The sequence below is a fragment of the Zingiber officinale genome, chromosome 2B (assembly GCF_018446385.1).
Source record: "Zingiber officinale cultivar Zhangliang chromosome 2B, Zo_v1.1, whole genome shotgun sequence".
NCBI classification, from domain to species: domain Eukaryota; kingdom Viridiplantae; phylum Streptophyta; class Magnoliopsida; order Zingiberales; family Zingiberaceae; genus Zingiber; species Zingiber officinale.
The window spans coordinates 153,999,747-154,024,560 of NC_055989.1; the positions used below are offsets into that span (position 1 = coordinate 153,999,747).

The 24,814-nt window shown below is 38.7% G+C and overlaps 1 protein-coding gene across 1 annotated transcript; it reads right to left on the reverse strand.

Annotated features, from left to right (window-relative positions):
* Positions 1-21,508: 21,508 nt before the first annotated feature.
* On the reverse strand, positions 21,509-22,604 carry LOC122049695 (mannose/glucose-specific lectin-like). Its single transcript, XM_042611053.1, has 3 exons — positions 22,210-22,604; positions 21,916-22,115; positions 21,509-21,848 (listed from the first exon to the last, which is right to left on the reverse strand). Exons 1-3 carry the CDS (start codon positions 22,469-22,471, stop codon positions 21,597-21,599), a joined length of 714 nt encoding a protein of 237 aa, XP_042466987.1. The 5' UTR covers positions 22,472-22,604; the 3' UTR covers positions 21,509-21,596.
* Positions 22,605-24,814: the final 2,210 nt, after the last annotated feature.

Here is a 24,814-nt window from a genome sequence, read left to right on the forward strand (position 1 = left end):
GACTCCTACTCCAAGGTCCGCGATCGTTGATTGCTTCCGGTGAGCAACAACTATAAGCTCGAATAATAGTTACAAAGTTATTACAATCTACTTGAAATGAAAAAGTATACCGACAACAAGAATGTGTAATTTTGAAGCTTCAGGTCATCGGGATCTCGTTGCAGCACTTCGAGATTGTCTCGGTAGCAGTTTGTAGCAGAAAGATCGCTTGGAAGTTGTTGTTGCAAGCTGCTGCTCGAGTCCCTCTTTTAAACAGTGTTGGAGGTGCCTCCAAGCCTGTCCGAGGCGCCTCCGGGCCGCCAAGTCGCACGCGTGGATCAGCTCTGATCTGGTCTCACCTTATCCCATTGAAGGCGCCTTCAAGCTGCTCCAGGGCGCCTCCAACGCCTGGTCCAAGGCGCCTTCAGCTTCCTCCGAGGCGCCTCCAGCTTCTCTGGATAGCTAGCTTCGGCTAGCACACGAGGCACCTCCAAGCCCCATATAAGCGCCTTGGACACTGTTCATCCGAGGTTACATGTGCTCCTTTTGTTCCTGCGAAATGTGTTAGTCCTAAACACAAACCCTCCAAAACAAAGTTAGTACAGAAATATGATAAATAATATAATCGACAGTCATCGGATTGTCCGGGTCTGACTTCGGATTTCCAACCGGAAACCCTAGGTCGACCCGACGCCTACTGTTCCCTCTACGGGGAATGCGTCCTCACCTACTCCACTCAGGAGATTTACCTGTTGCCAGTGCGATCCTCCAGATCGACTGGACTTTTGCTCAACGTTCAAAGCTTCTGAACTTTCTGCTGGACTTCCGCTTCCCGGCCCGTCCAGTCTTTCACCTGGTTCGCGATACCATGACTTTCCATCTAGGGTTACCCCCCTAGGACTTTTGCCTGAAGCTCTCGACTCGCCAAGACTTTCCGCATAAGGTTACCACCCCCTATGACCTAGGGTTACCACCCCCTAGGGTTTTCCATCTGCCTAACCGCAGCTAGGAATCATCGAATACCTAAACCAAAAAAGATTTTTGTTGATCACCTTGGATGGATAACCAAGGTTATCAAGAATGACCCTGAACCAAACGCACCCTTAGGGCTTTCCTGCAAGCTCCATGAACTTGTTAGATCACAACACTACTTAACTTTGAACCCTTTGCCATTATCAAAACTTGGGTTCGATCGTCTAATGCTTCCCGCACCAACATGAAGGGGGAGCGACCTCAGATGAATGCAACGAAACAGGGGGAGAGTCAGGCTTCAAGTCTGATATGGTAAGTGAGATATGCCTCTTACCTCCTGATCAACTTTATTTTGGTATTAAGACTGTGGCTAAATCCATGTATAAATTATAAAATAAAACAGACATAAACCTAGAACTAAAACTTAAAAAAATAAAGGCTAATAATCCAGGGTGAGGCTCCAGAATAGTTGGCACATCCAAAAATAATTTATCCGATAGGGTAACCAAAACCAACCTACCCGGCAGGGTAATTAGCACTAGAATAAAAAGTGACAAGGTTTAACTTGACCTACGATACTGGCGAAGTTTTGGATGACAGTACGTTGGGGAAGCTTAGTCTATGCATGTTTAGGAAGATATGACTTCGACTTGGTGCATTTGGCTAAGTGGAACTAACCGAAGCTACCTTTTACTGATCCTAACTAGTTAGACCAAGGTTTTGTACTAAGTTCAGTGAATAAGACTATTTGGAAAACCTCGAAGGCATGGTTACTAAAATGATATCCAGGTGACTCACCATAGCCCAGAAGTTTATCCAAAGAATGCCTGTTTGTTGTGTCCAAAGCCAAACCTGAATCTAACACAAAGTTAAACTAAACCCTAAAAATTTAATCTAACTCATCTCACAAAATTAAAGGATTCTCTAATTGAAAATTTAGATCGGGTGAGATGACTAAGGACTAAATTAAAATTAAACTAAATTATATTAAATTATTTTCTTTTAAACAATTATTTTTTATTTAAAAAAATCTTTTAAAAAACTTTAAAAATCACTTTAAAAATAATTTTAAAAATTCTTTTAAAAACATTAAAAATCATTTTAATTTTTTTTAAAAAACTTTAAAAATAATTTTAAAAATTCTTTTAAAAACTTTAAAAATCATTTTAATTTTTTTTAAAAAAAACTTTTTAAAATCATTTTAAAAATCATTTTAAAAAAATATTTTAAAAACTTTAAAAATCATTTTAAAAATTATTTTTAAAAAATCTTTTAAAAACTTTAAAAAATTTTAAAAAATACTTTTAAAAATTTTAAAAATCATTTTAAAAATTCTTTTAAAAAATTATTTTTAAAACTTTAAAAATTATTTTTAAAAAATTCTTTTAAAAGCTTTAAAAATCATTTTAAAAATTATTTCAAAAAATTCTTTTAAAAAAAAATAAAAATTCATTTTAATAATTTCTTTTAAAAACTTTAAAAATTATTTTAAAAAATTCATTAAAAAAAACTTTTAAAATCATTTAAAAAAATTCTTTTAAAAACTTTAAAAATTATTTTAAAAATTCTTTTAATAAACTTTGAAAATAATTTTAAAAATTATTTTAAAAACTTTAAAAATTATTTTAAAAGATTCTTTTAAAACTTTAAAAATTATTTTAATTTTTTTTTAAAAAAACTTTAAAAATTATCTTAAAAATTTATTTTTAAAAAACTTTAAAAATCATTTTAAAAATTATTTTTAAAATTTATTTTGAAAAATTTTAAAATTATTTTAAAAAATTTTAAAAATCATTTAAAAAATTCTTTTAAAAATTTTAAAAATCATTTTAAAAATTATTTTAAAAAAATCTTTTAAAAAGTTGCAAAATTATTTTAAAAACTATAAAATCTAGCAATTAAATAATAGAGGTTATTGGACGAATAACCTTAACGGAATTTTTAGAAATTTCCTGGGATTTAATCGGAGCTCGTATGACAAGTTCAAGGAGATGAATCGGTTAAGCCTAGATAAAGTCTGTTACGAATACCGGGAAGTGGGAGTTGATTAAGAAATCAACTTAGCGTTTAATTGTACTAAACCTAAGTATAGTTATAAAAAACTCCTCCGTGCCCTGAACCCCTCACGCGGCGCCGAATTCTCTCCTCCCCCGATCCCTCGCCTCGCGACACCGCCGCCCTCTCCTCCTTCGCCGGACCTCTTCTCCCCAAACCAGCTGACAGTCGCTGGCCTTCTTCCCTCTTGAGCCACAACCGCTTGCCCTTCTCCTCACGCCAACACTAGAGACGCCGCACCACTGCCGATCGCGACGAGCCCCAGCCGCCAGTCTCTACTCCCTCACGCGAGCAGCATGGCAGCCGATCGTTCTTCCTCTTGCGAGATCTCACAGACCACAGCCGGTGATTCTCTTCCCCGAGCTCTCACGTGACCTCCTCTCTTCCTCGCGCGAGCACCACAGCACCCGCCAGTCTCCTCTCTTCCAGCTGTGCCCTAATTGATCCAGCAGGTATAATACCTCCTGTAGGTATGGATGTGTACTTCCTTCGGTAGTTTCTCATAGGGAATTAGATGTTGTTCCTAGTTTCCCACGAGAGTTTGCTTGATTTTCTATTTTGTTACGAGAGATTGTAAAGGGTTTCGGTGATTGCATTGCGTTCAGGTAGTGGTTTTGGATTTACTGGAATGGATTTGGGAGTTGGATAACCGGTTTTGGTTCTTGCACTGCCTTTCGAATGAGTTTCGAATGATGAGGAGTTTCAGATGGAGAGATTTGGATGCAATGGAGCTTTGTTTTATTTTTCGACCAGGTTGTGATGTGGTGGATAGATATGATAAGTTGTAGTGAGGTTCTAATGGTTTTTATCCTTGCGATGGTTTCAAATCTGGATAATTTTGAAATTGTATTTTTGACTTTCATTTCATGTTCATGCTCTTGCAATAGTATCGGATCCGGACAGATTTGAAGTGGTTATTTTAATAGCTTTTCATTGTGCTTTTTCTTTGGAGATTATGAGGGGTGGATTGGATTTCGGTGTTTTGAACCGAACCGGGTGTCTAGGTTTGGTTGCTTGGTGCGTCTACTTCGTGATAGGCTGAGGGTTTTGAGGGTTGTTCTAAGATTGGGTTAGATATGGTTTGAGTACTGGTCTTAGCGATTTGACTCATATGAAAATAGCTAATTTGCGTGCGTTGGTGCAGGACGTTGATTGAGACGGTTGATGTGACGGGGCGTGATTTGGTTCAGAATATATATTAAAGGCGGGTACTTATTACTTTGATTCTTTAGTTCTTTGAACTTAGTGCATAAGCTAGTTTGGATAAAATCTGTTTTACCTTGACTCCACTCGTAATATTTCCTGTGCTTGATACTTCCTCTCAAAACCTTCGAGATATTCATTTTTATATCCATACAGTCTCTTGTTGCTATCAGTGATATTTAGCAGATATTAGATACCAACCTTGTATGCTTTGTTTGTTGTTACTTATGTACCGTATTAAGCATGTTAGCTTCATGTAGCATACCGCATACTTGACTTTTTTTGCTTATGTTTGTTTATATGATAACTGTTGCATTTGGCGCATCATATCATTGCATGCATGTCAACGACAAATTCTCCCTTGCGGTCGAGAGAGTCGTTGACTAGGGTCGCATCCTCGGCCACTCGAGAGAGTGGTAGCTGGAGTAGATGCCGCTTGTCCTGTCGTGCCACACTCGACCACTCATGGTTAGTGGTAGTTGGAGTTGCGAGCAGTAGGGACCCCCTTCGCTTTGTAGCTAGATAGCTACTTAGCACCTGTCCATCCGGTCACTCGAGAGTAGTGGCGGCTTTTAGGTGGTACAGTTGTCATCGATCCGTCCTCTCGACCATACAGGGGTCGTGGTGCAGAGAGGTGGGCGGGGTGACCATCCGTGCATACGCTGTTATTATATTTGTTTGGCTGCTGCTGTTTATATATGCTGTTGTTGCTTACTTATGCTGCTATGGTATACTTATGCTACCATCGTTTACTGTTGTTGTTCACTTATGCTGATATGCTTACTTGTTTAGATAATGATTTATTTATTGGAAATTTGTATGTACCTTACCTATTACCTCTGTAGTTATAGTAGTACTATAGCAAGTTTGTGCCACCCCTGACCTTCTATTGTTAGCCTAGGATATGACTTCAGGTATGAGCAGTTATTGTGATTTTATTTTAGTATCTGTTATTTCCTTACGAGACTGTATACTGTTGGCTCCTTTTCTATTTGTATATTATGTTCATGCACTATCTTCTCTTTACCTGCTGAGTTCCAATACTCACCACCCCAAACTGGTTTTTCTTTCGCCAGGTAGCAGGTAGATGTATCATGGATGCTTGGAGAGTCCCGACTGCCAATCCTGTGTCATATTCGAAGAAAGATTTTGGTTTTGTTCCTCTTCACTTGCATTTCTTATTTCGTTGGATTTGATGTTGTGAGAATTAGCTATGTTTTGATACTTGTTTTGTGGATTTTGCATTTGCGGGTTTTCTTTCCGTTATTCCGCTGTATTTTCAGTGCAGCTGTGTGGGCTGTTAGCATTTATTATACTGCGTGGGTGTTGTTGTTTTGTTCCAGCTGAATAGGTTTTATTATATAAACTGCGTGGTTATGTGTGTTTCAGCCGTGTGGGCTGATGAATATGTTGTTATGTTGTTTGGTTATGTATTTATTGCTTCAGATTGTCATCAGTATAGGGGAGATGTTATCAAAATTTTTTAGTAGGAACTCCTCTGGAGACATGATAACTTTTTGTATTCACTATTTTATTTAGTTTACTGTTAGACTAGTTGTTTTTATACCAGTCTATAGGAAATCCTGATTAAGTGATTTATCTTGCATTTTGTATTTCTGTGGAGAGTTATCCTCTTCATAAAAAAAGAAGGATGAGGATGAATGCATTAGACTGTGACAAGTGAAAACCGTGTCCTTTCCTCCAATTGGTTAGTAATTGATTTGAGGCCGCTTCGTTCCACAAGCACACATGAGAGGGTGTCTAATTCCGACAAATCCATTTGAGTAGAGAGGAGTCCCCTCACTTTAAAAATCAATTTAAAAATTATTTTAAAAATTCTTTAAAAATCATTTTAAAATCCTTTTAAAAACTTTGAAAATTACTTTAAAAATTCTTTTGAAACATTTTTCCTTTAAAATTATTTATTTTAAAAAAAATAATTTAAAAGTTAGGTATTTTATGAAATGATTAAATCACTCAAAATTTAAAATTTAAACTTAATTAAGTAATTAATAAGTAAATAAGTAAAACTTAATTATTTAAGTCTAACCTTATTTGAGAATTAAGGTTTACTTGATTAGGACCTAGATTTAACCTAATTAAAAACATTAAATTTACTCTTAATGACTCTACTTTAAAATATTAATAAAATTTTTAACTATTTTAAATTAAAACATAATTAAAAATTAACTTAAATTTAACCTTAACATTATTTAATTTTGTTTAATAACTTTAAGAAATTAATTCTAATGTTTGCAAGTCCTAAGTCAACGTAGCTTAAGTTAAATTTAATTAAAGCATAAGTAAATGAAAAAGTAAATTGTAACTAATATTTTCAATCAATTAATATGAAATCAATTAATACGAAATTTAATGAAATAAGTCAAGGTAATCAATAAACCATTGATAAAGATTAATTATTGAGTTAGTAACAAATTATTATGTAAACAAGTCAATGAGTAATTGATTATTGACTAATTTCAATAATCTTGCTTTAATCAGATATTTATACCAAGTATATAAAAATACTTATACGATTAATATACCTGATAAACATAAGTATTACTAACCCTAAATCCCCTAAATACTTAGGTAAAAAAAAATGGTGTTATGGCTTTGAACGTTAACATATCCAAACCGCAGTGTTAACTTAAGGGAGAGTAATAAAGGGAATATCAAAGTCAGGGGATATATAAATTAAGGGGGAGATATAAGTTAAGAGGAAGTATCAAATTCAGGGAAAGAATCAAATTGTTTTTAAATGTTTACTCAAACGGGGGAGGGTTAATTCAACTTATTTTCATACTTAGTACTAATTTGTTTTTCTGCTTTAAAAATATTGTTGAAAAATATTTCCTTAAAAATATTCTAATGTTTTCTTATTTTTTTAAAAAAAATCTAACTTTATAAACTTATTTTTGCAAAATCTAATTTGATAAACTTATTTTTGAAAACTAGCTTTTTTTTATAATCTTTTGTTTCTTAAAAAATTAACTTGTATACAAACTAACTTAGTTTTGAAAATTGATTTTGAAAATTAAATATTACAAAATTAGTTTTAAAAATTGGATCTTACTTAGTTTTGAAAATTGGATTTGAAAATTAAATTTTATAAACTTAATTTTGAAAATTGATTTTATCCAATGAGTATTGAAATTTGGATTTCTATGAACTTAACTTTGAAATTTAGAATTGGTGTACTTGCAAATTAGACTGTATAAAACTTATGTTTCAAAAGTGTTTTAAGTTTCCAAATTCATTTTGAAAGTTAAGTCAATTTTGTAAATTTTGTCTTTAAAAAATTACTCTAGATTTTTACAAAGTTAGTAAGCTATCTCTTTAAATTAGCTATTTTTTAACTTAGCTATTTTTGAAAAAGGTAAAAGAGGAAGTTTAAAACAAAATTTTCAAAAGTTTTAAACTCTCCCAAGTCAATCTGACTTAAAGTTTGTATTATTTTTTTAGTCATTTATAATTATCATTTATTCTATGTTTATTTTTTTATGAATATCAAAGGGGAGAGTTAGGTGGTTTAAGTTAGTTTAACAATAAAAAATTGGTGACAATACCAAATATAAAGACTAACTTAAACACCTTATAAAATGCTTGTTTTACTTGCATATTTTCACTAACTTAACCCAGATTGTCATTGCATCAAAAAGGGGAGATTGTTGATGCAGTTAGCACTAACGGTCTAACTCAAGTTTTGATGAATGACAAAGAAGGTTAAGTTAGTTTCATTGTTATCTAACACTCTGACTGAGTGTGCAGGCGAAGCCTAGCTAGGTCGACAAGCCGACCGGATAGCTAGCACAAAGCCTAAACAGGTCGACGGGCTGACCGGATGTCTGGCACGAAGCCCAGCTAGGTCGACGGGCCAACCGAATAGCTGTCACGAAGTCCAAATGGGTCGAAGGGCTAACCAAGCGTTTGGCACGAAGTCTAGCTAGGTCGACGGGCTGACCGGATAGCTGGTACGAAGTCCAGACGGGTCGATGAGCTGACCGGACGTCTGGCAGGTAAGTTGAGGTAAGTCACTAGCGGGGAGTGACTGTGAGGACACGTTCTGGGAAGGGAACTTAGGCACCGATCCAACTTAGAACCATTTCAGAACTCTAAGTTGAGATCTTGACTAGATTCCGGTCTCGGTGAGACGGAATCTAATTACTATTCCTTTTTATAACTATACTGTGCTAACACTTTATTTTGTAGGGTAGTTTGCATTTTACCTCGGACTAACACTTTTTTGTAGGTTGTTGGAAATGTGGAGGTCCGGGCGCCCGGAAGGGATCCGAGCGCTCGGAATGCAAAAGTTATCCTTATCGCACGTCGACACGTGGAGCTCGCTGGCTGGCTGCACTACGTTAGAGTCCAGGCATCCGGAAGGGATCTAGGCACCCGGAGCCTCCTATATAAGGAGGGTCAAGGCTGGAGCAAAGCACAATTCACTACAATGCCTTCCAACTCTTGCGCTGCTGTGCTGTGCTCCTGCGACACTTCTCCGACAAAGTGCTGCTGTTTTCTTTTTCTTATTGTCGGTATTATTTTCTTAAAAGCAATTGTATTTTCACTTGTAATACTCCTTTTGAATTGCTAGTGGATTGTCCAACGAAAGCACTCAACGAGTGTGGGCCTTAGAGTAGGAGTCGACAAAGGTTCCGAACCAAGTAAAAAATTACTTGTGTTAGTGTTGTTCTAATTTCGCTTTTTTCGCTGTGCACTCCTCGATAAATTTTTTAATCGCTATTCACCCCCCCTCTAGCGAATTCTCGATCCAACAAGTAGTAGATAAGGCAACACAATGTTATTTTCTACTAAACCAACTGACAAGTGATGAGCCAAGTAACTGACATCCACCACTTATACTTTTACGGTCTACTTTACAGCCAGCATAGTCTTAGTCAGAATAACCTATAAGTTCAAAATTGATTGTTCTAGGATATCAAATTCCTACATTTGAAGTTCCTTTTAGATATCTGAAAATTCTTTTTACGTTAGTTAAGTGTGATTCTTTAGCACAGATTTGGTATCTAGCACACAAACTAAATGCAAATAAAATGTCAAGTCGATTTGCATTCAAGTATAGAAGGTTACCTATGACACTTCTATAGTATTTTAGGTCAACTAGTTTTTCATTTGGGTTATTATCTAGGATTGTGTTAATTGCCATTAGAGTTTTTATTTCTTTGGTGTTTTTCATTCTAAATTTTTTAAGTAATTTCTTAATATATTTTTGTTTGTAGACATAATTTTCTTCATTAGTTTGTATAATTTGTAGACCTAAAAAGTAAGTTAGTTTACCTACTAAGCTCATTTCAAATTCTTGTTCCATAAAGGTTATGAATTCTTGTAAGAATTCTGAATTAGTTGACCCAAAGATTATGTCGTCTATTATTACTAGGCAATATAGACTTCCATTTATTGATTTGATCCCATGGGAGTCAAATAGGTCTAAGTGTAATAGTTCTAGTATTGAATTTGTTTGAAGTTGATTAGTTGATTTGTGAGTAGACTTTGTTTATTTTCCTTGTTAACAGACATTACAAATTATTGAGTCTAAATAAGGTAACTTTGCTAAGTCTCTAACTAATCCATTTAATTTACTTAGATTTCTAAAGTTTGTGTGTGATATTCTTTTATGCCATAACCAAGTTTCTTCCTTTTGTGTTAAATAACACTTAATTGAGGAAGTGATTAGGTTAATTACATAGATATTGTCTTTTCTAAACCCTTTTTGACTTATAGAAGAGCTATCTAAGTGCTTAATTAGACATTTAGAGGATAGGAACCTAACCTTATATCTAAAATCACACAATTGACTAATGCTAAGAAGGTTGTACTTGAGATTTTCAACAAGTAATACTTTTTTAACAATAAAATCATTTTTAAGTTCAATATTATCTATCCCAATTACCTTAAGTTTGTCGTTATTTTCAAAGGCAATTGTTTCTAAGCTTTTGTATGTTAATTGAGTGAACTTGGTGTGATCCCCCGTCATGTGTTTTGGAGTAACCACTATCCAATATCCACTTGATTTCCTACAATAGGTCGAAGTCATATCTTCGTAGACATGCATAGACATAGTTTTCCTAACCTACTATCATCCAAAACTTCACCAGTACTTTTGTCAAGTTAAACTGTTGTCCCTATTTTAGCTAGTTCTAATTACCTTATCGGTTAAGTTATTATTTTAGAGGTACCAACTAATTTGGAGCCTCCCTGAATTATTGAACGTTTTAAGTTTTGAGTTTATGTCGATTATTTTTATAATTATAGTATATTTGATTATATATTTTTATTTTGTATTTATTTAAGTTAGGTTTAAATAATTTCTTTTGTTTTATTTTTGAAGATTTAACTTTAGAGTTTAAGGAAGAGTCTTTTGATCTATTTTTATTTATATAATAAATTTTATCTTTAGGTATGTAATATTGATTGAGTTGAACTTGCGTGGTTAGACACGCTTTTGGGACCCAAGCTTTAATTTGATTTTTATTTTGGTTAACTAAAGATATAAAAGATTTGTTGGTTGAGCTGGGCTTATATCTGAGTCTGGACTTGTTGTAAATAGCTCTTTGTGATCCAAGTATCATGTCAAGATACTTGGATCTAGTTGTAAATTTTCAAGTAATTCCTTTAGTTTAATTATTTCATTTTTCAATATGAAATTATCCTCCTCCAGTTTTGCAACTTGAGTTGGAATTTCAGTTTGAATTTGTTCAGTTGTTGAGTTTAATTCAAATTGTTCATTAAGTTTATTATTTTCTTTTGTTAGTTCTTTTATTTGATTTTCATAAACAGTTAATTTCCTATTCAAGCATGCAATAATTTTAAAGAATTTTTTATTTAAACTAATATATACCTTATCGGAACCTTCATAAATGAGTGCAAACTAATGGCTCGATTCAGGTTTGACCCCGTGTTCCGATTCACTTTTCAATTCAGGTCCATGGGCCATCTGTGTGAGGTAGTTGGAGTGCTTTGGTTCTCTGTCGTCTGATTCATCTCCAGATGATTCGTCCCACGTCGCTTTGAAAGCCTTCTTCTTTTTCAGATTCGGGCAGTCAGTCTTGTAGTGCCCCTTCTTGTTGCATCCAAAGCAGGTCACGTTCTTGTTGTTAGAGTTGGAGGTGGAGTTGGTCTTCTGCAAGTCCTTGTTGGTGAAGTTCTTCTTTCTCCTGGTGAATATTTTTCTTACCAAGTTCACCAGGTGTTCTTCATCATCTGAGTCTGAGTCAGACTCGACTTCAGGTTCTATCTTGGATTTGGACTTGTCTTTTGATGACCTTGCAATAAGAGCAAGACCTTTCTCAGATTTGGCGTTAGTCTGTTCGTGTAGTTATAGTTCACAAAATAATTCATCTAATTTTAATTTTGATAAATTCCTTGAAATCTTATAGGCATCCACAATGAATTCCTATAGTGCATTTCGAGGAAATGCGTTTAAGGCGTACCTTATCAGATCCCGGTTCTCTAATTGGTAGCCGATTGTGTGGAGTCCATTTAGGATGTCTTTTATCCTCGCGTGCAGCTGACTGGCAGTTTCACTTTCCTGTATTTTGACATTAAATAATTTATTTAAAAATATATCTCTCTTTATTACCTTGGCGTTCCCTCGTGTAGTTCTATTAGCTTGTCCCAAAGTTCCTTTGCGTTTTCATGTGGGCTTACGCGGTTCAGCTCTTCTTTTGTTAGAACGCGCTGAATTGTATTGAGAACTTTGAAGTCGATCTGCACCTTTTTCTTCATTTCCGGATTCCAATGTTCTAGGTCTATTGGGATTTTGGCATTATCAACTGGAGCCTTGTATCATCTGGTGATGTTGAACCACTAGTCGAAGTCGGTCTTCAGATATACTTCCATCCGCTTCTTCCAATACGGGAAGTCGTCACTGTTGAATAGGGGAGGACAGACGGTGTTGTACCCTTCAAGTTGTGCCATTTGACAGCTGTAGAATAAAAACTAAAATAGGGTACCAAGACTTGGTCTTGGATTAGCAGTGTTTTAGATATATTTAAAATGATTCAAATACAATGCGAAAAACAAAAAAAAATCTAAAAATGATTCCCCCGGCTTGATTGGTGGTTGCACCAATTTAGAGCATAAATTGTTTTGATACCACTTGTTGGATCAATTACGCATATGAGAAGGGGTGAATCATGTGGTTTTCAAAAACTCATTTTTTTTTTCATATTTTGAAATCAAGGTAAAGTACGCAACAGAAAACTTAAAAACAAAAATCGAATCACCAGAAAACTTAGGTAGTTTTACTTGGTTCAGAGCCTTCGACGACTCCTACTCCAAGACCTAGGTCCTGCGGACCTATCGATGGGTAATACACTAAAATCCTCTTCTGATACCTCCGGAAGGGGGAATCGAATACAGAGAGAGTTCGGAGAAGTGTAACAGACTACACTTTCCATTTGTAGAATTTAAGTACAAATAGAAATCTTGTTACCGACACTTTAGGAATTTATGTGAAGGTGCTCATGTGTCAGAGTCGGTCTGCTGGTCACGATCGAAAGTCCTCGGAGCAGTCGTCGGACACAACAACTTCATAGCAGAGTCATAGTAGGAGCCTGGGGCAATTGGAACCTCAAAAGAACGCGTAGTAGCTCGTATAGTAGTTATTCTTCAATGCCTCCTCGAGATGGCCTTATAAAAGGCATGGAAGGCGCCTCCAATGAGGCAAGATCGATCCCGATCAGCCCGGTGCTTATCCATGACTTCGACCAACATTTATCTTGTGGAAGGCGCCTTCCATAGCTATGGAAGACACCTTCTATGAACAGTACGAAAGTGTCTTCACTGCTTGAATGCACCTTCGTACACTGTTCATCCGAAGACAATTTTCTTCCTTTTGCCCTGCAAAATAATGTTAGTCCAAGATACCCTGCAAAACAAGTATTAGGACAATTTAATAATAATAAATAGTATTATTAATTAGTTCCTGTCCTCCCATGACCAGGAACTAGTCAAGGTCTCAGCTTAGGGATCCCAAATGGACCTAAACTCCCTTCAACCGGGACGCACCCTCACTTGGTCACTCTCCTCCAGTGACTTACCTTAACTTACTAGTTTGTCAGACATCTGTCTGAACTTCGTACTAGCTATCCGGTCGGCCTGTCGACCTAGCTGGACTTCGTACCAGCTATTCGGTCAGCCCGTCGACCTAGATGGATTTCATACTATCTATCCGGTCGGCCCGTCGACCTAGCTAGATTTTGTACCAGCTATTCAGTCAGCCCATCGACCTAACTGGATTTCGTACCAGCTATCCAGTCGGCTTGTCGACCTAGTTGAATTTCCTGCACACTCAATCAAGTGGTTAGATCACAATGGAAGCTAACTTAACCTACTTGTCATTCATCAAAACTCGGTTTAGACCATTAGTGCGAACCGCACCAACATGTTGTCGGGTAGCGATTCAGTCATCTTATCTCGGCTGATGACCTTGTTTGTCAGAGTGGTCAGGATGTAACCATTGTCTTTCAGCTGGTCGAGGGTCCCGTTGATGGAGAGATTGAAGAGACAGAGCACCCGGTCGGTAAGCTGGTCATTGAAGGCGTCCGAGCGGAGGTAGTCCTTCTTCATTAGCTCGAACCGGCTGGACTCAGCACCTTGATAAACTTCAAGGGTCGCTCATGATGCTTCCATGTCCACCTTCAATCTAACTAGCTCTTCATCCTTTGTGGCAAGCTAGGCCTCTGCGGTAGAGTGCTCAACCGACCGACTCTTCCACTCGACGATCATGGTGGCCTCCACCTCCTTCAGGTTCTGAGCCAACACCCGAAACTCTATGGTTTTAATTTTCAGATCCTCTATAGCTTGGAGCTTCCTGGTGTTGGTCGAGTGGACCTTTGCTTCGAAGGAGTCAACTTGCTTGTTGAGTCGGACCAGCTGAGTTGCCTGCTCGGCACTCTTCCCCTTCTCCGCCTTGAGTAGCTCGGCACTCCGCTATAGGTTAAACCTTAGTTGGGCTGCTTCAACGCTCATTTGCTCCAAGCGCTCCTATGAAGCATTGGCCACTCGAAGCCCACAGCTGCTAGACTTCTTGCTCCAAATAGGCGAGTCTATGGCACATGGCCAGGCTCTCTACCCAGAACTACATCAACAAGAAAGTGGTAAGTGTCGAACGGAGGAAAAGTAAAAATAAGTGCAGAAAGTGTACATACCCCAGTTGACATTTGGGTATGACTGTTGATGAGCTCCCTCGGACTGATGACCGCCGCATGAGCCCGGACATCGACCCATATTTGTGAGAGCAACCCTTGAATCCTTATTTGATGCTTAGGAGTAAGGGTTGTTGGATCATCCATACTTCGATACTCGTCCATCGGTAAATTATGCCTCTGGCTGCTCAGGCTAGAGGGGTCTGAAGTCGCCCTACCCGAAGACAGGATGTTGGAACTGGGCGGATTCATGACACTTGGGTCGTCGGTAGAGATGGCGGATAAAGGCGATTGACGACGCGCAAACCGTCCCCTTGAGGAAACGCAGACAGCGACGATGTCCGATCGGATGATGTGGAAGCAGGGAGTTCTGTGACTCCCTACTTGAGAGGGGGAATAAAGGTCTCACCCCGCTCGGAAGAAGGTTGGGAGATTGCCGGTGTTGGGGCATGCAGGGCAGAGGTCGCAGATCTAGAGGATCCTTCCACTCGGCGCCTTTTGCGTTGTCACAGAGGTTCGCCGGAGGTAGCTGACTCTGAGGTGACCACGATAGGAACCATTGACGGTCGTTCAAGAGGAAGGTCAGCAGTAGTTGTCGCCCCGCTAGCTACCATATGGTTGGCTCCACCCCCGCTCTCCATCACTTGTGTTCCCTCCTCGTTGCCGAGGGGATCCTCATGTGAGCCTACCGGCTGCAAACTGAGGCTCCCCAACTCGGCCATGGTCACAATGTTGATCTCTGCAACCGTAATCTTGCACTTGTCAGCCAAATGCGCTCGCAGCATGATTCGAGCTGCACAAAAGGAGGAAAAATCAATTAGATTCAAAGGTTGGGAGAAGAAAGAGCATACCTAAGCTAGTCGGAAGCTTCGTGCGATCAGGCTCAAGCCGAACACGTAGAGGATGCCTATAAAATATCGAAAAATGACGAATAATGATAAGGGAATTTTCTAAAATTTTTGGAAATTTTTCTGAAATTTTTCGAAAATCGTATGGACGAGGTTACGGAGATAAAAACGGGGCCCCGGAAAGCTTGTTTAGGCTACCCCATTTAAACGAGGAAAAGTTAAATTATTCCTTTTTGCTTTTATTTTCTTATTTCTATTTCTTTTTTAATTTTTTTTCTTCTTCCACGCCGTGCCTGATCACTTCCCCAACTTCTCTTCTCTTCTTTTCTCCTCCCCTCACAGTTTCTTCTCTTCATTTTCCCATACCGTCGCCGCCGTCAGCCCGATGGCGCCGCCCGTGACACCTTGTCATCTCCTCTCCCTCTGCCCTAGCGACGACAGCCGGCCGACTTCCTCTCCCTGGGCACGCATCACCGCCGTCCGTTTCGACTGATTTCCCGTGCCCTAGGTTGGATTCACAGCCAGCCACTGCCACCACCGTCCCTGTCCGTTGCCGCCTCTTACCGCTGAGTGCCACTGCCGAGCGCGACTTGCTTCTTCCCTCTATTCTCGGCGTCTCGGCCCATCTACTCCTCTCGGCCTCGATCACGTTGGTGTCGAGGCTCTTCATCGTCGGCGCAGGGCCACCGCAGCCACATCCGAGACCTTCCCTTGTGCCCTAGTGCCGGTTGTCTTCTGATCTGCCTTGCCTTCTGGTCTGCCCTGCCTTCTGATCTGCCCTATTTCTCCACTGCCGAGCCACCTATTTGGCCGAGATTCTATAGTCGGGTCTTTCTCGGTCACTTCTTCAGACATTCTCAGTGAAGTCTCCGGCAGAGGAAGAAATTGGCAACACTTCAGGTAAGGCATTGTATTCGGTAATTAGGTATTTTTGATTTGTGATCTCATCTTGAACCGACAGTGAGGGAGAATTCCAACAGGACTTGCTGTGGTACTGGAAGTGTAATCGTAACGTGAAGTAAGACTTGCTGTGGGGTTGCTCTTGATTCTGGCAGCAACCATCTGGCTGTGGATCACAGTAGTAGTTTGGTGAAAAGAAGGTAAGGTGCTCAGGTTATTTTGGAAGTTTGGTTACCGAATTGGAAATGATTTCTTGAGTTTCATTTTGATACGGACAGTGAAGTGCAGGTTATTTATTGGGTTCCAGCAGTTAATCTTATTCCAGCAGTGGCATCCTTAGCAGTGGATCATTATTAGGGACTGTGAGATTGAGGTAAGATATTTAATTGGGTTGAATTAGGTATGAGTTGGATTGAGTAATTAGCTATTTATGTGTTGATTAGGGTTTTTGCCCTGATTTAGGGTTAGCGATTTTATTTAGCTATTTATGAGAAATTTAGCTAAATAAAATAAGTATATATATTGGTGACACAGGACTTGACGTGAGACGAGCATCTCGACGTCAGATTTGGACCGGATTGGACCTTCCTATTGGAGGCGAGTACTTTGACTTTATGTCATTTGATATGCATAGTAATGTCTTTAACAAATAACAACGATTGTGTTTTCTTATCTGCTTCGGTTGATCACTACCCGATCTGTTACATGCTTGTTTGTTTATTTGTTATGCACATCATGTTAGTACTTATCTGATTATACATGCTTATAGGGGTAGTGACACATTCATGTTATATATTATGTTCAGGACGTAGGGTTTTTGATACCTTATCTGATCTGTGTACGTTTGATTTGATTCATTGTCCTATGATACACATTTTATATTTATATATGGATATTGCTATACTGTTAAGGATATTGCCATGTTTAGTGTCATGCATCATCTCGCATGATTGCATGCTGTGCGATAGTCTGCTCCATTATTGTTGAGCATATTGCCAGTTACATGTATCTGTACACACCACCACTCATGGGTTAGTGGTATATCAGACAGGTGTGTGGCAGTTCTACTGTTTGGCTCCGTTGGTCCGGTGACTCAGCGTGGTAGCCGACAGACGGTTCTGCTCTGTTTGGCTCCGCTAGTTTAGTGTAGCAGCGTGGTAGCCGGCAGGCGGTTGGACTCTGTTTGGCTCAGTTGGTCCGCTCATGGGTAGTGTGATGCAGCGTGGTAGCCGGCAGAGATTCCTCCCCGTTATCGTGTACCGGGAGATGAGAGCATTGAACTCCCCCATTTATGATTTGGGGTAGGAGGATAGGTGTACTCCGACAGCATCCCGTCCACTCGGTCACTCATCAGGAACAGTGATGGTAGAGTGCATGGTTGTCACAGCCCTACCCACTCAGTCTCACCATTGTGTGTGAGATGGCTGACTAGCGTCAGGGGTGACCATGATATTTGCATCATATGCATGATGCATTTATTGCTTGTGTTTGCTGCATTTACTTGCTGCATTTATATGGATGCATATGATTGACATGCATACAGGATTTATGACACTCTCAGTCTGACGACCCTGTTGTACTTATACCCTGGTCCTGGTTAGTACAGTTTTCTCCTGCTTATTTCAGTCGCATTTACCCTTCTTGTATCAGGAGACTGTACGTATGATTAGTGCTGGTTGTTATTTTCTTTATTATGCATATCAATTGTTACCCGCTGAGTGTTGGACCCACCCCCCCAATCGCTTGGAGCATCTTGTCTGCCGGTCCCCACATCACATTAGAAGACCTGTCTCCGTTTTTATTTGTTTGCATTTTGGTATATGAAATTTCTGTATTTCGCTTTGTGTTCCAATTATGTTTCTGGAGTGTTGTTTTGTTGTGTGGTGTAAGCCTAGCCGGCTAGCAGTCTTTTATTTTAGTTTGTATGTGTGTCTGTTGTATTTCCGCTGTGTTTGATTCTGGTACAGCCGAGTGGGCTGTTAGTTTTACATATAACTGCGTGGTGATGTTTTTATTGTATCAGCCGAGTAGGCTGCATATAAACTGTGTGGTTGTGTGTTTATTCCAACCGTCTGTGGCTTAGGTATATTGTGCATGTAGAAATGATTCAAATTATCAGCCGTACAGGGGAGGTGCTGCCGAAATTTCTTCGGACAGGGACTCCCTCGGGGCGTGACAACGCCTTCCAACAGTAACTTGTGGATGTGGTACTTTTGACTGGTCAAGCTTGAAGCTGCATAGAGGTAGTCTGATCGGCTCTTGTACTTCTTGAGCTCCGGAGGGTTCGACACCTCTAGCTGCCAGTTGGTCGGGAAAATTGGCCGCATGGGAAAATGTACGAAGAAAAAGTAGTCTCTCCAATGCTTGATGGAGGATGACATCTTATCAAAGAAGACTAAGCCCACTCGGGCTTGGAAGAGAAAAGTCCCCAGCTCGGATAATTTTGGATAATAGAAATAATGGAAGAGCCGAGGAGTCAGAGGAATGTCGTGCTGGTGGAACAGGATGACGAACCCGCACAGCAGCCGAAAGGAGTTCAACACTAATTGATGGAGAGAAATGCGAAAATATTTACAAACTGCGAAAAAAAGAGTGGACCGGTAACTGTAGACCGGCGGTGAATTGGTCCCTAAAGAAGCATAAAAAGCTCGACGGTGGTTCATGCAGCAGGTTGAAAGCAGAAGGAAGAGAAATTTGATATCTATAAGGAAATTCATAAGCAGATCTCAAAGCCTAGAGACGAAGGTGGGGGGTTGTGAGGAGCTTGCCATTGAAAAGAAGGATGACGAAGAACGACGGAAAGATTCGATGGACAAGGCGAAGAGGCTTACACGAGGGATCACCGGAGAGGCAAAAGAAGCGAAACGTCACTGAGATGCTCAAAGACGAAGAAACGTGAAGTGAAGAAGATAGCAATGCACGTGGGGTTTATAAACCTCGCAGTTGATCAACTTAAGTCGTCCGATCCAGGGTTATGAAAAACTAGGAGAAGATCCAGCCGTTAAATTTAAAAAGGTGCATGTCACATCGCCAGCAAATATCCGCCTGTCACGTCAAACGTGCTATGGCAGAAAGAAGGACATGTGGCGCTCAACCACTAGACAACATTAACGAGGGTTAATTAAAAGGTATGACCGTGTGATTGGTTATAATGATTAGAGATTTGCACGGTCTTCAAGAAATCTGGATAATGTCAGGGTGCTCGGCCGAGGAGTGCAAGAAAGGGAAAAGGAATTTTTTCATCAAAGTGTTGTCGCCCATTACCCGAGCAGCACATATAAGCGATTATCACACAGTAGAACGATCGAGACATAGCTTGCTTTGAAAAGTTCGGGACAAGTGGCAGTTATATACCCGGTCCAGCAATGTGAGGCCGAACGACAAAAGCATGGGAGCCCTCGAAGACTCTATTGGTCCAGTCAATTGAACTTGCATCCTCCTTCGACTAGATTTAAAGGGGAGGTTTGTGATGCGGCGATAGAAGGGGGCCTACCTGGCACGGGGTCAATTGCCAGGGTGGAGGCAATGTCAAGGTGGTTAATGCCCGAGTGCCAGAGGGCCGAACGAAGGACAATGACAATGGCTGGTCGGATAGTCAAGGTCCGATCGGTGGGAGAAATGTCCGAGCAGACCACCTGTCTAGCTCGGGGATGACACGTGAGATAGCCGACTCTCAATACGGCGTAGCAGGACGTCGAGGGAGACAGGATAGCTGGTCCAAACTGGGAAGGACATGTTACTACAAAACCACCGCATAAAAGAACCACCGAGGTTGACAAAGCGAAGGGGCCCTGGCCGAGCGGCTACCCCACTCGGCCAAAAGTGGGACCTGGACACAGGCGGAATGAAGTCCTAGCTGCAGGCGTAACGAAGTCCCGGTCGAGCGGCTACCCCGCTCGGCCCAATAATGGGACCACTGATTTACCTCTCGACATTCTATTGGGAGGTAGTGCCGCTGATACGAGGCATGGTCGACAGGCAGATCGTACGGCGAAAGCTTCTACTGTCTTATCAGGGATATGCAAGTCTTGTTAAAGTATGGTGTCAGAGTTATTTTCTTGACAGACCCTTTCATGAACACATTGGAGAGCATGCCCATGCCTCGAGAAACATGTACATCGCCCACTAGGGCTCTATATTAAGAGGGGTCTATCACCGGCGGAGGTGCGCATTATTCTTGAGTTCTATTATTGCTATTGTTGGTCCGCTTTTCTTCACATTCCGGTGACTGACTTAAACATTGAAGGGTCAATGCCAGGAACTCCTTCCCTAGCTCGGCACTGACGTCATTTGTTTTGTAGAGCGGAGCGAAGTCCACGTTCGGTCAGCAAAGCCGCCACCTCCCAGCTTTCCAGCTTCATGCTTTTGGATATGATCATTTTGTAGTGTCGCTGAAAAGAGGCATGGTCGATAGGGGATCGTATGACAGAAATTTCTACTGTCTTGTCAGGGATATGCATGTTCTATTAAGGTACGGTGTTAAAGTTACTTTCCTAGCAAACCCTTTAGTGGAACACTGTATTGGAGAGTGTGCCCATGTTTTGAGAAGTGTGCACGTCGCTTACCAGGGCTCTATATAAAGAAGGGTCCATTACCAGCGGAGGTACGCATTATTCTTGAGTTCTACTGTTGCTACTATTGTTCTTCTTTTCTCCATATTTCGGTGACTGACTTGAGCATTAGAGGGCCAACACTGGGGACTCCTTCCCTGCCCTGACACTGGTGTCATTTGTTTTGTAGAGCAAAGCGAAGTCCTTGTCTGGTCAGCGAAACCGCCACCTCCCAGCTTTCCAGTTTTATGCTTTCGGACAGAATCATATATAATGTCATGTTATTTGGGGTGCAAAATTTGGGTGCCCAGTCGGTGACACTCATAGAAGTGACAATCGATGATTATTTTTTTTTTTTAATTTTAATTATGTCAATAAAATTTCATCTTTAGAATTATATATATATATATATATATAAAATTTTCTTAACCTCTATATTCATTTATGAGCCATTCCTAAGCACTTAATGTTAATTATTTTTTTTAGAATTTAGGTTTTAGACTAAATAAAGTGAATTATTTTTTAAAAAAAATTAATACAAGTTATCCATGGGTTGTTCAGAATAACAAAATCAGCATCGTACTCGTTTATCACCATCTGCATTTTTGACGCACAAAAGCAAAATAAACCGAGCATTTTTGGTTGATTCTTAGTGGATGTGGAAGCCCCATGGATTACTTTATCCTCTGTCATTGTTGCTAGGCGAACTGAACCATTTGGAATGAATGTTATCACTTTTTGCCATGTAAAAATAGAATTAGAACTCACGAAAGACACACAATTTACATTCAAAACAGCATACATGAACATTGGTTGATCATCCATTAACGAAAACTATCAAATTTGTTTAAATATTCAATCCCACGCTGCAACAAATTAATTGAAGAAGAGAGAACAGATGATGAGATTCTGAAATATTATATAGATGGCCAATTAAGAGCCACATAGACTCCGATCGCCTTTAGATAGTAGTCGTGCTGGCCAAAGAATCCAACAATTCGACCATCCGTGACCGGAATAGTGAACTCCTTGCCGCCTCCTCCCCCAAAAGGCCCGTGCGTATTTCCGAAGTTGGTCTTAAAATTGAGCTGAGAGATGCAACTTTCGCCGTTATACTCGCCGACGAACCCAACCATCGAGTTGATATATTCGCCAGGATCGAGTGTGAACTGCAAGAACGATCGATCGATATAACGATGTTTACTATCCATGTAGAGTGTTGGTCACTTCACGTACCGAGTGATAGCCGCCGCCACCGCTGGTGCCTACTCGCTTTGTTTCGACATTTCCCCCGTCGACAATGGAGATCTCCAAACTATCGACGATGTATCCTGCGTGGAGTGTGACCTTTGTGATTTGGGTTGCAGATCGACCAATGTCAAATTTGCAGTCGCCGGCGACTCCCCATGGCCCAACCTTGATGGTGTTTTGAAAATCTAAAACATATATAATTTCATTATTGAATTGGCGTGGAAGGATGTAAAGCATTAAGAAGAGAAACGGTATAGGAGAATTGATGCTTACTGATACCTGTGAAATCCTCAAAGATAGAAACTACTTGGCCTTCCAATGACTTCAGGTCGCGCTGCCACTGCTGGGTTTCCTCACTTGCAAGTCTTCCCTGGCGCTTGGCTTCTTCGATCTTACTTTTGATATCATTTCGTTCAGCTTTAAGCTGTTCCATTTCTATCTTCAACTTCTTGATATCGGTTTTGGGCTGCCCACCGGATTTCCATAACCCGCCGAACCAATTGTTGCAGATTACGGTGAAGTTTAAAGTGGGACAAACCATGGCTAGCTAGCTAGCAGCCGGCCGATCGAGGCTTTGGTAGCGATGGAGGATTGACAAGGCTAGAGGAGAGACATCTTTTTTACAGACTCAAGAGACAGAGAGACAAATGCTCCCATGGACCGATGCAGGGAGAAGAAGAGGTCTACCATTACCATCGTTGGTTGAATCAGTCAGAGTCCTTTTAAAACCGGATAAACAGAGTCAATACAGTCCAAATAGAACACATTAATCAATACAGTCCTCTCTTTCTAGTATTATTATTATTTTAATATCTCTTCTCTTTCTATTATTTTAAATAGAACATTTTAATTGCACTGACCCATTATAACTTCCTAATTTACTTTTTCACATATGATTATAAGATCAGTCATGTGAAATTGTTTGATAGCAGATTTCATTGTTGACTACCATTTGTATATTTATCCAAGGGTTTACTTATTTGTTTGTTAAAAATAATTTATTTGTGGAAAATCTTTACCCTGTATAGATAAATTTAGTGATATCACTACATAATCATTATCGTAGCACCTTCTTGATCAATGCCAAGGCTAATACAATTATATATTGCATCTAATTAATTTAATGACAACTAGAGTGAGAACATAATTAAATTAGAATGGTCAAAATGGTCATATTATAATATGAAGGATGCTTAGTGATGACATAGAGACTTTTAATTAAATATTCAAAACTTGTCTCGAAATATCTCAATTATGCATTCACATCCTTAAGCACCACTTTCTCATTCTCATACCTCGTTGGGTGTCTTATTCTATTCATGCAAAGGACCATTACACTAGAATAAAATATCATTCATGATTTATCTACCTATTTCATATAATGGGATCAACAATATTAAATCATTTGAGATGAGCGATATCATCTTCTGTTACTCCAACTATCTCATCTCATAATTAATTTTTTAGCCTACAAATTTTCCGCAAGTTGAATGAGATGCCAAGGAGGATTTATTGCAGAAGACTTAACCTGACAACTTTAGATCTACTCAATCTATCTTCTTTCGCCCATTTTATACTTCATGGCACTATGAGAAAAAAACAGGATTAACGATGAATAAAAATGGCCGGTAATCCAATTTATCGGCAATAAAATTTCACCAGGACTTGATGATAATCCATGGTTGGTAAATATTTTAATTGACTATTATTTTGGCCAGATTTGTTTTTAAAAAAATTACAAATCAAACAAATGGCTAGTAGACTATTTTAAAAATAATGATCAAATATATATTTAGTTGGTAATTATTTAAAAAATTACTAGCGAAATATATATTTAGTCGACATTTTCAATTTTATTACCTGATAAAATATATTTGGCTACTAAATTAAAAAAAAAATAGACTACTAAATCATTTTTATAAATTTATCAACCATTTCTACAAATAATGATACTGAATAAGATTTATTAATTGAAGAAAACAATACGCTTAACACTTTAGATCTACTGAATCTATCTTCTTTCGCCAATTTTATATATACTTCATTGCCCTATGGAAAAAATGGGATTACAACTAATAAAAATGATAGGTAATCCCATTTTTGATTGGCAATCCATGTTACCGGCCAAAATAATTCATCAAGATTTGGTTGGTAATCCATGATCAGTAAATATTTTATCTGGACAATATTTTAGCCGGTATTTTAAAAAAATATATATCAGCAAGATAACAGCTAATAAACTATTTTAAAATTAACTGCTTGGTCGATAATTTTATAATATTTTTTAATTATTGGTTAATATATATATATATATATATAGAGGTTTGATATTGTGCGCGACACGCACAGTGCGCGTCGTGCACAATATCAGCGTTTTTTGTTTTTTTTTTTAATTTTTTGAATTTAAAAAATTTAACATTTCCTTATTTAAAATTTAATATATAAATATATCCCCTAAACACATTACAATACTCAATAAATACTTAAATTAATTTTATTTAAATTTTTTTTTTAAACCAAACACTATAACCTAATTGGAAAGTCTAAACCCTATAGGTAAAATCTAAAAAAAAAATAGCTTTAACACTATACCCAAAGCCTGAACCCTATAAATAAAATCGTAAAGAAATTTTTTAATTATTTTTTAATTTACAAATTAAAAATAAAAATTAAAAAAAAATAAAAAACGTTGATATTATGCGCGACGCGCACAGTCGCGCACTGTGCACGTCGCGCACAATATCAAACCTGTATATTGTTAAAGCTATTTTTTTTTTTAGATTTTACCTATAGGGTTTAGGCTTTCCAATTAGGTTATAATGTTTGGTTTTAAAAAAAAAATTAAAATAAAATTAATTTAAGTATTTATTGAGTATTGTAATGT

Excerpts from the sequence above, each read along its gene's own strand:
- LOC122049695 (XM_042611053.1), bottom strand. The coding sequence starts at position 22,471 with ATGGTTTGTCCCACTTTAAACTTCACCGTAATCTGCAACAATTGGTTC. Across the intron at positions 22,116-22,209 it reads TATCTTTGAGGATTTCACAG|ATTTTCAAAACACCATCAAG; the intron begins GTATCAGTAAGC and ends TATATGTTTTAG. Across the intron at positions 21,849-21,915 it reads GTGGCGGCGGCTATCACTCG|TTCACACTCGATCCTGGCGA; the intron begins GTACGTGAAGTG and ends TCGTTCTTGCAG.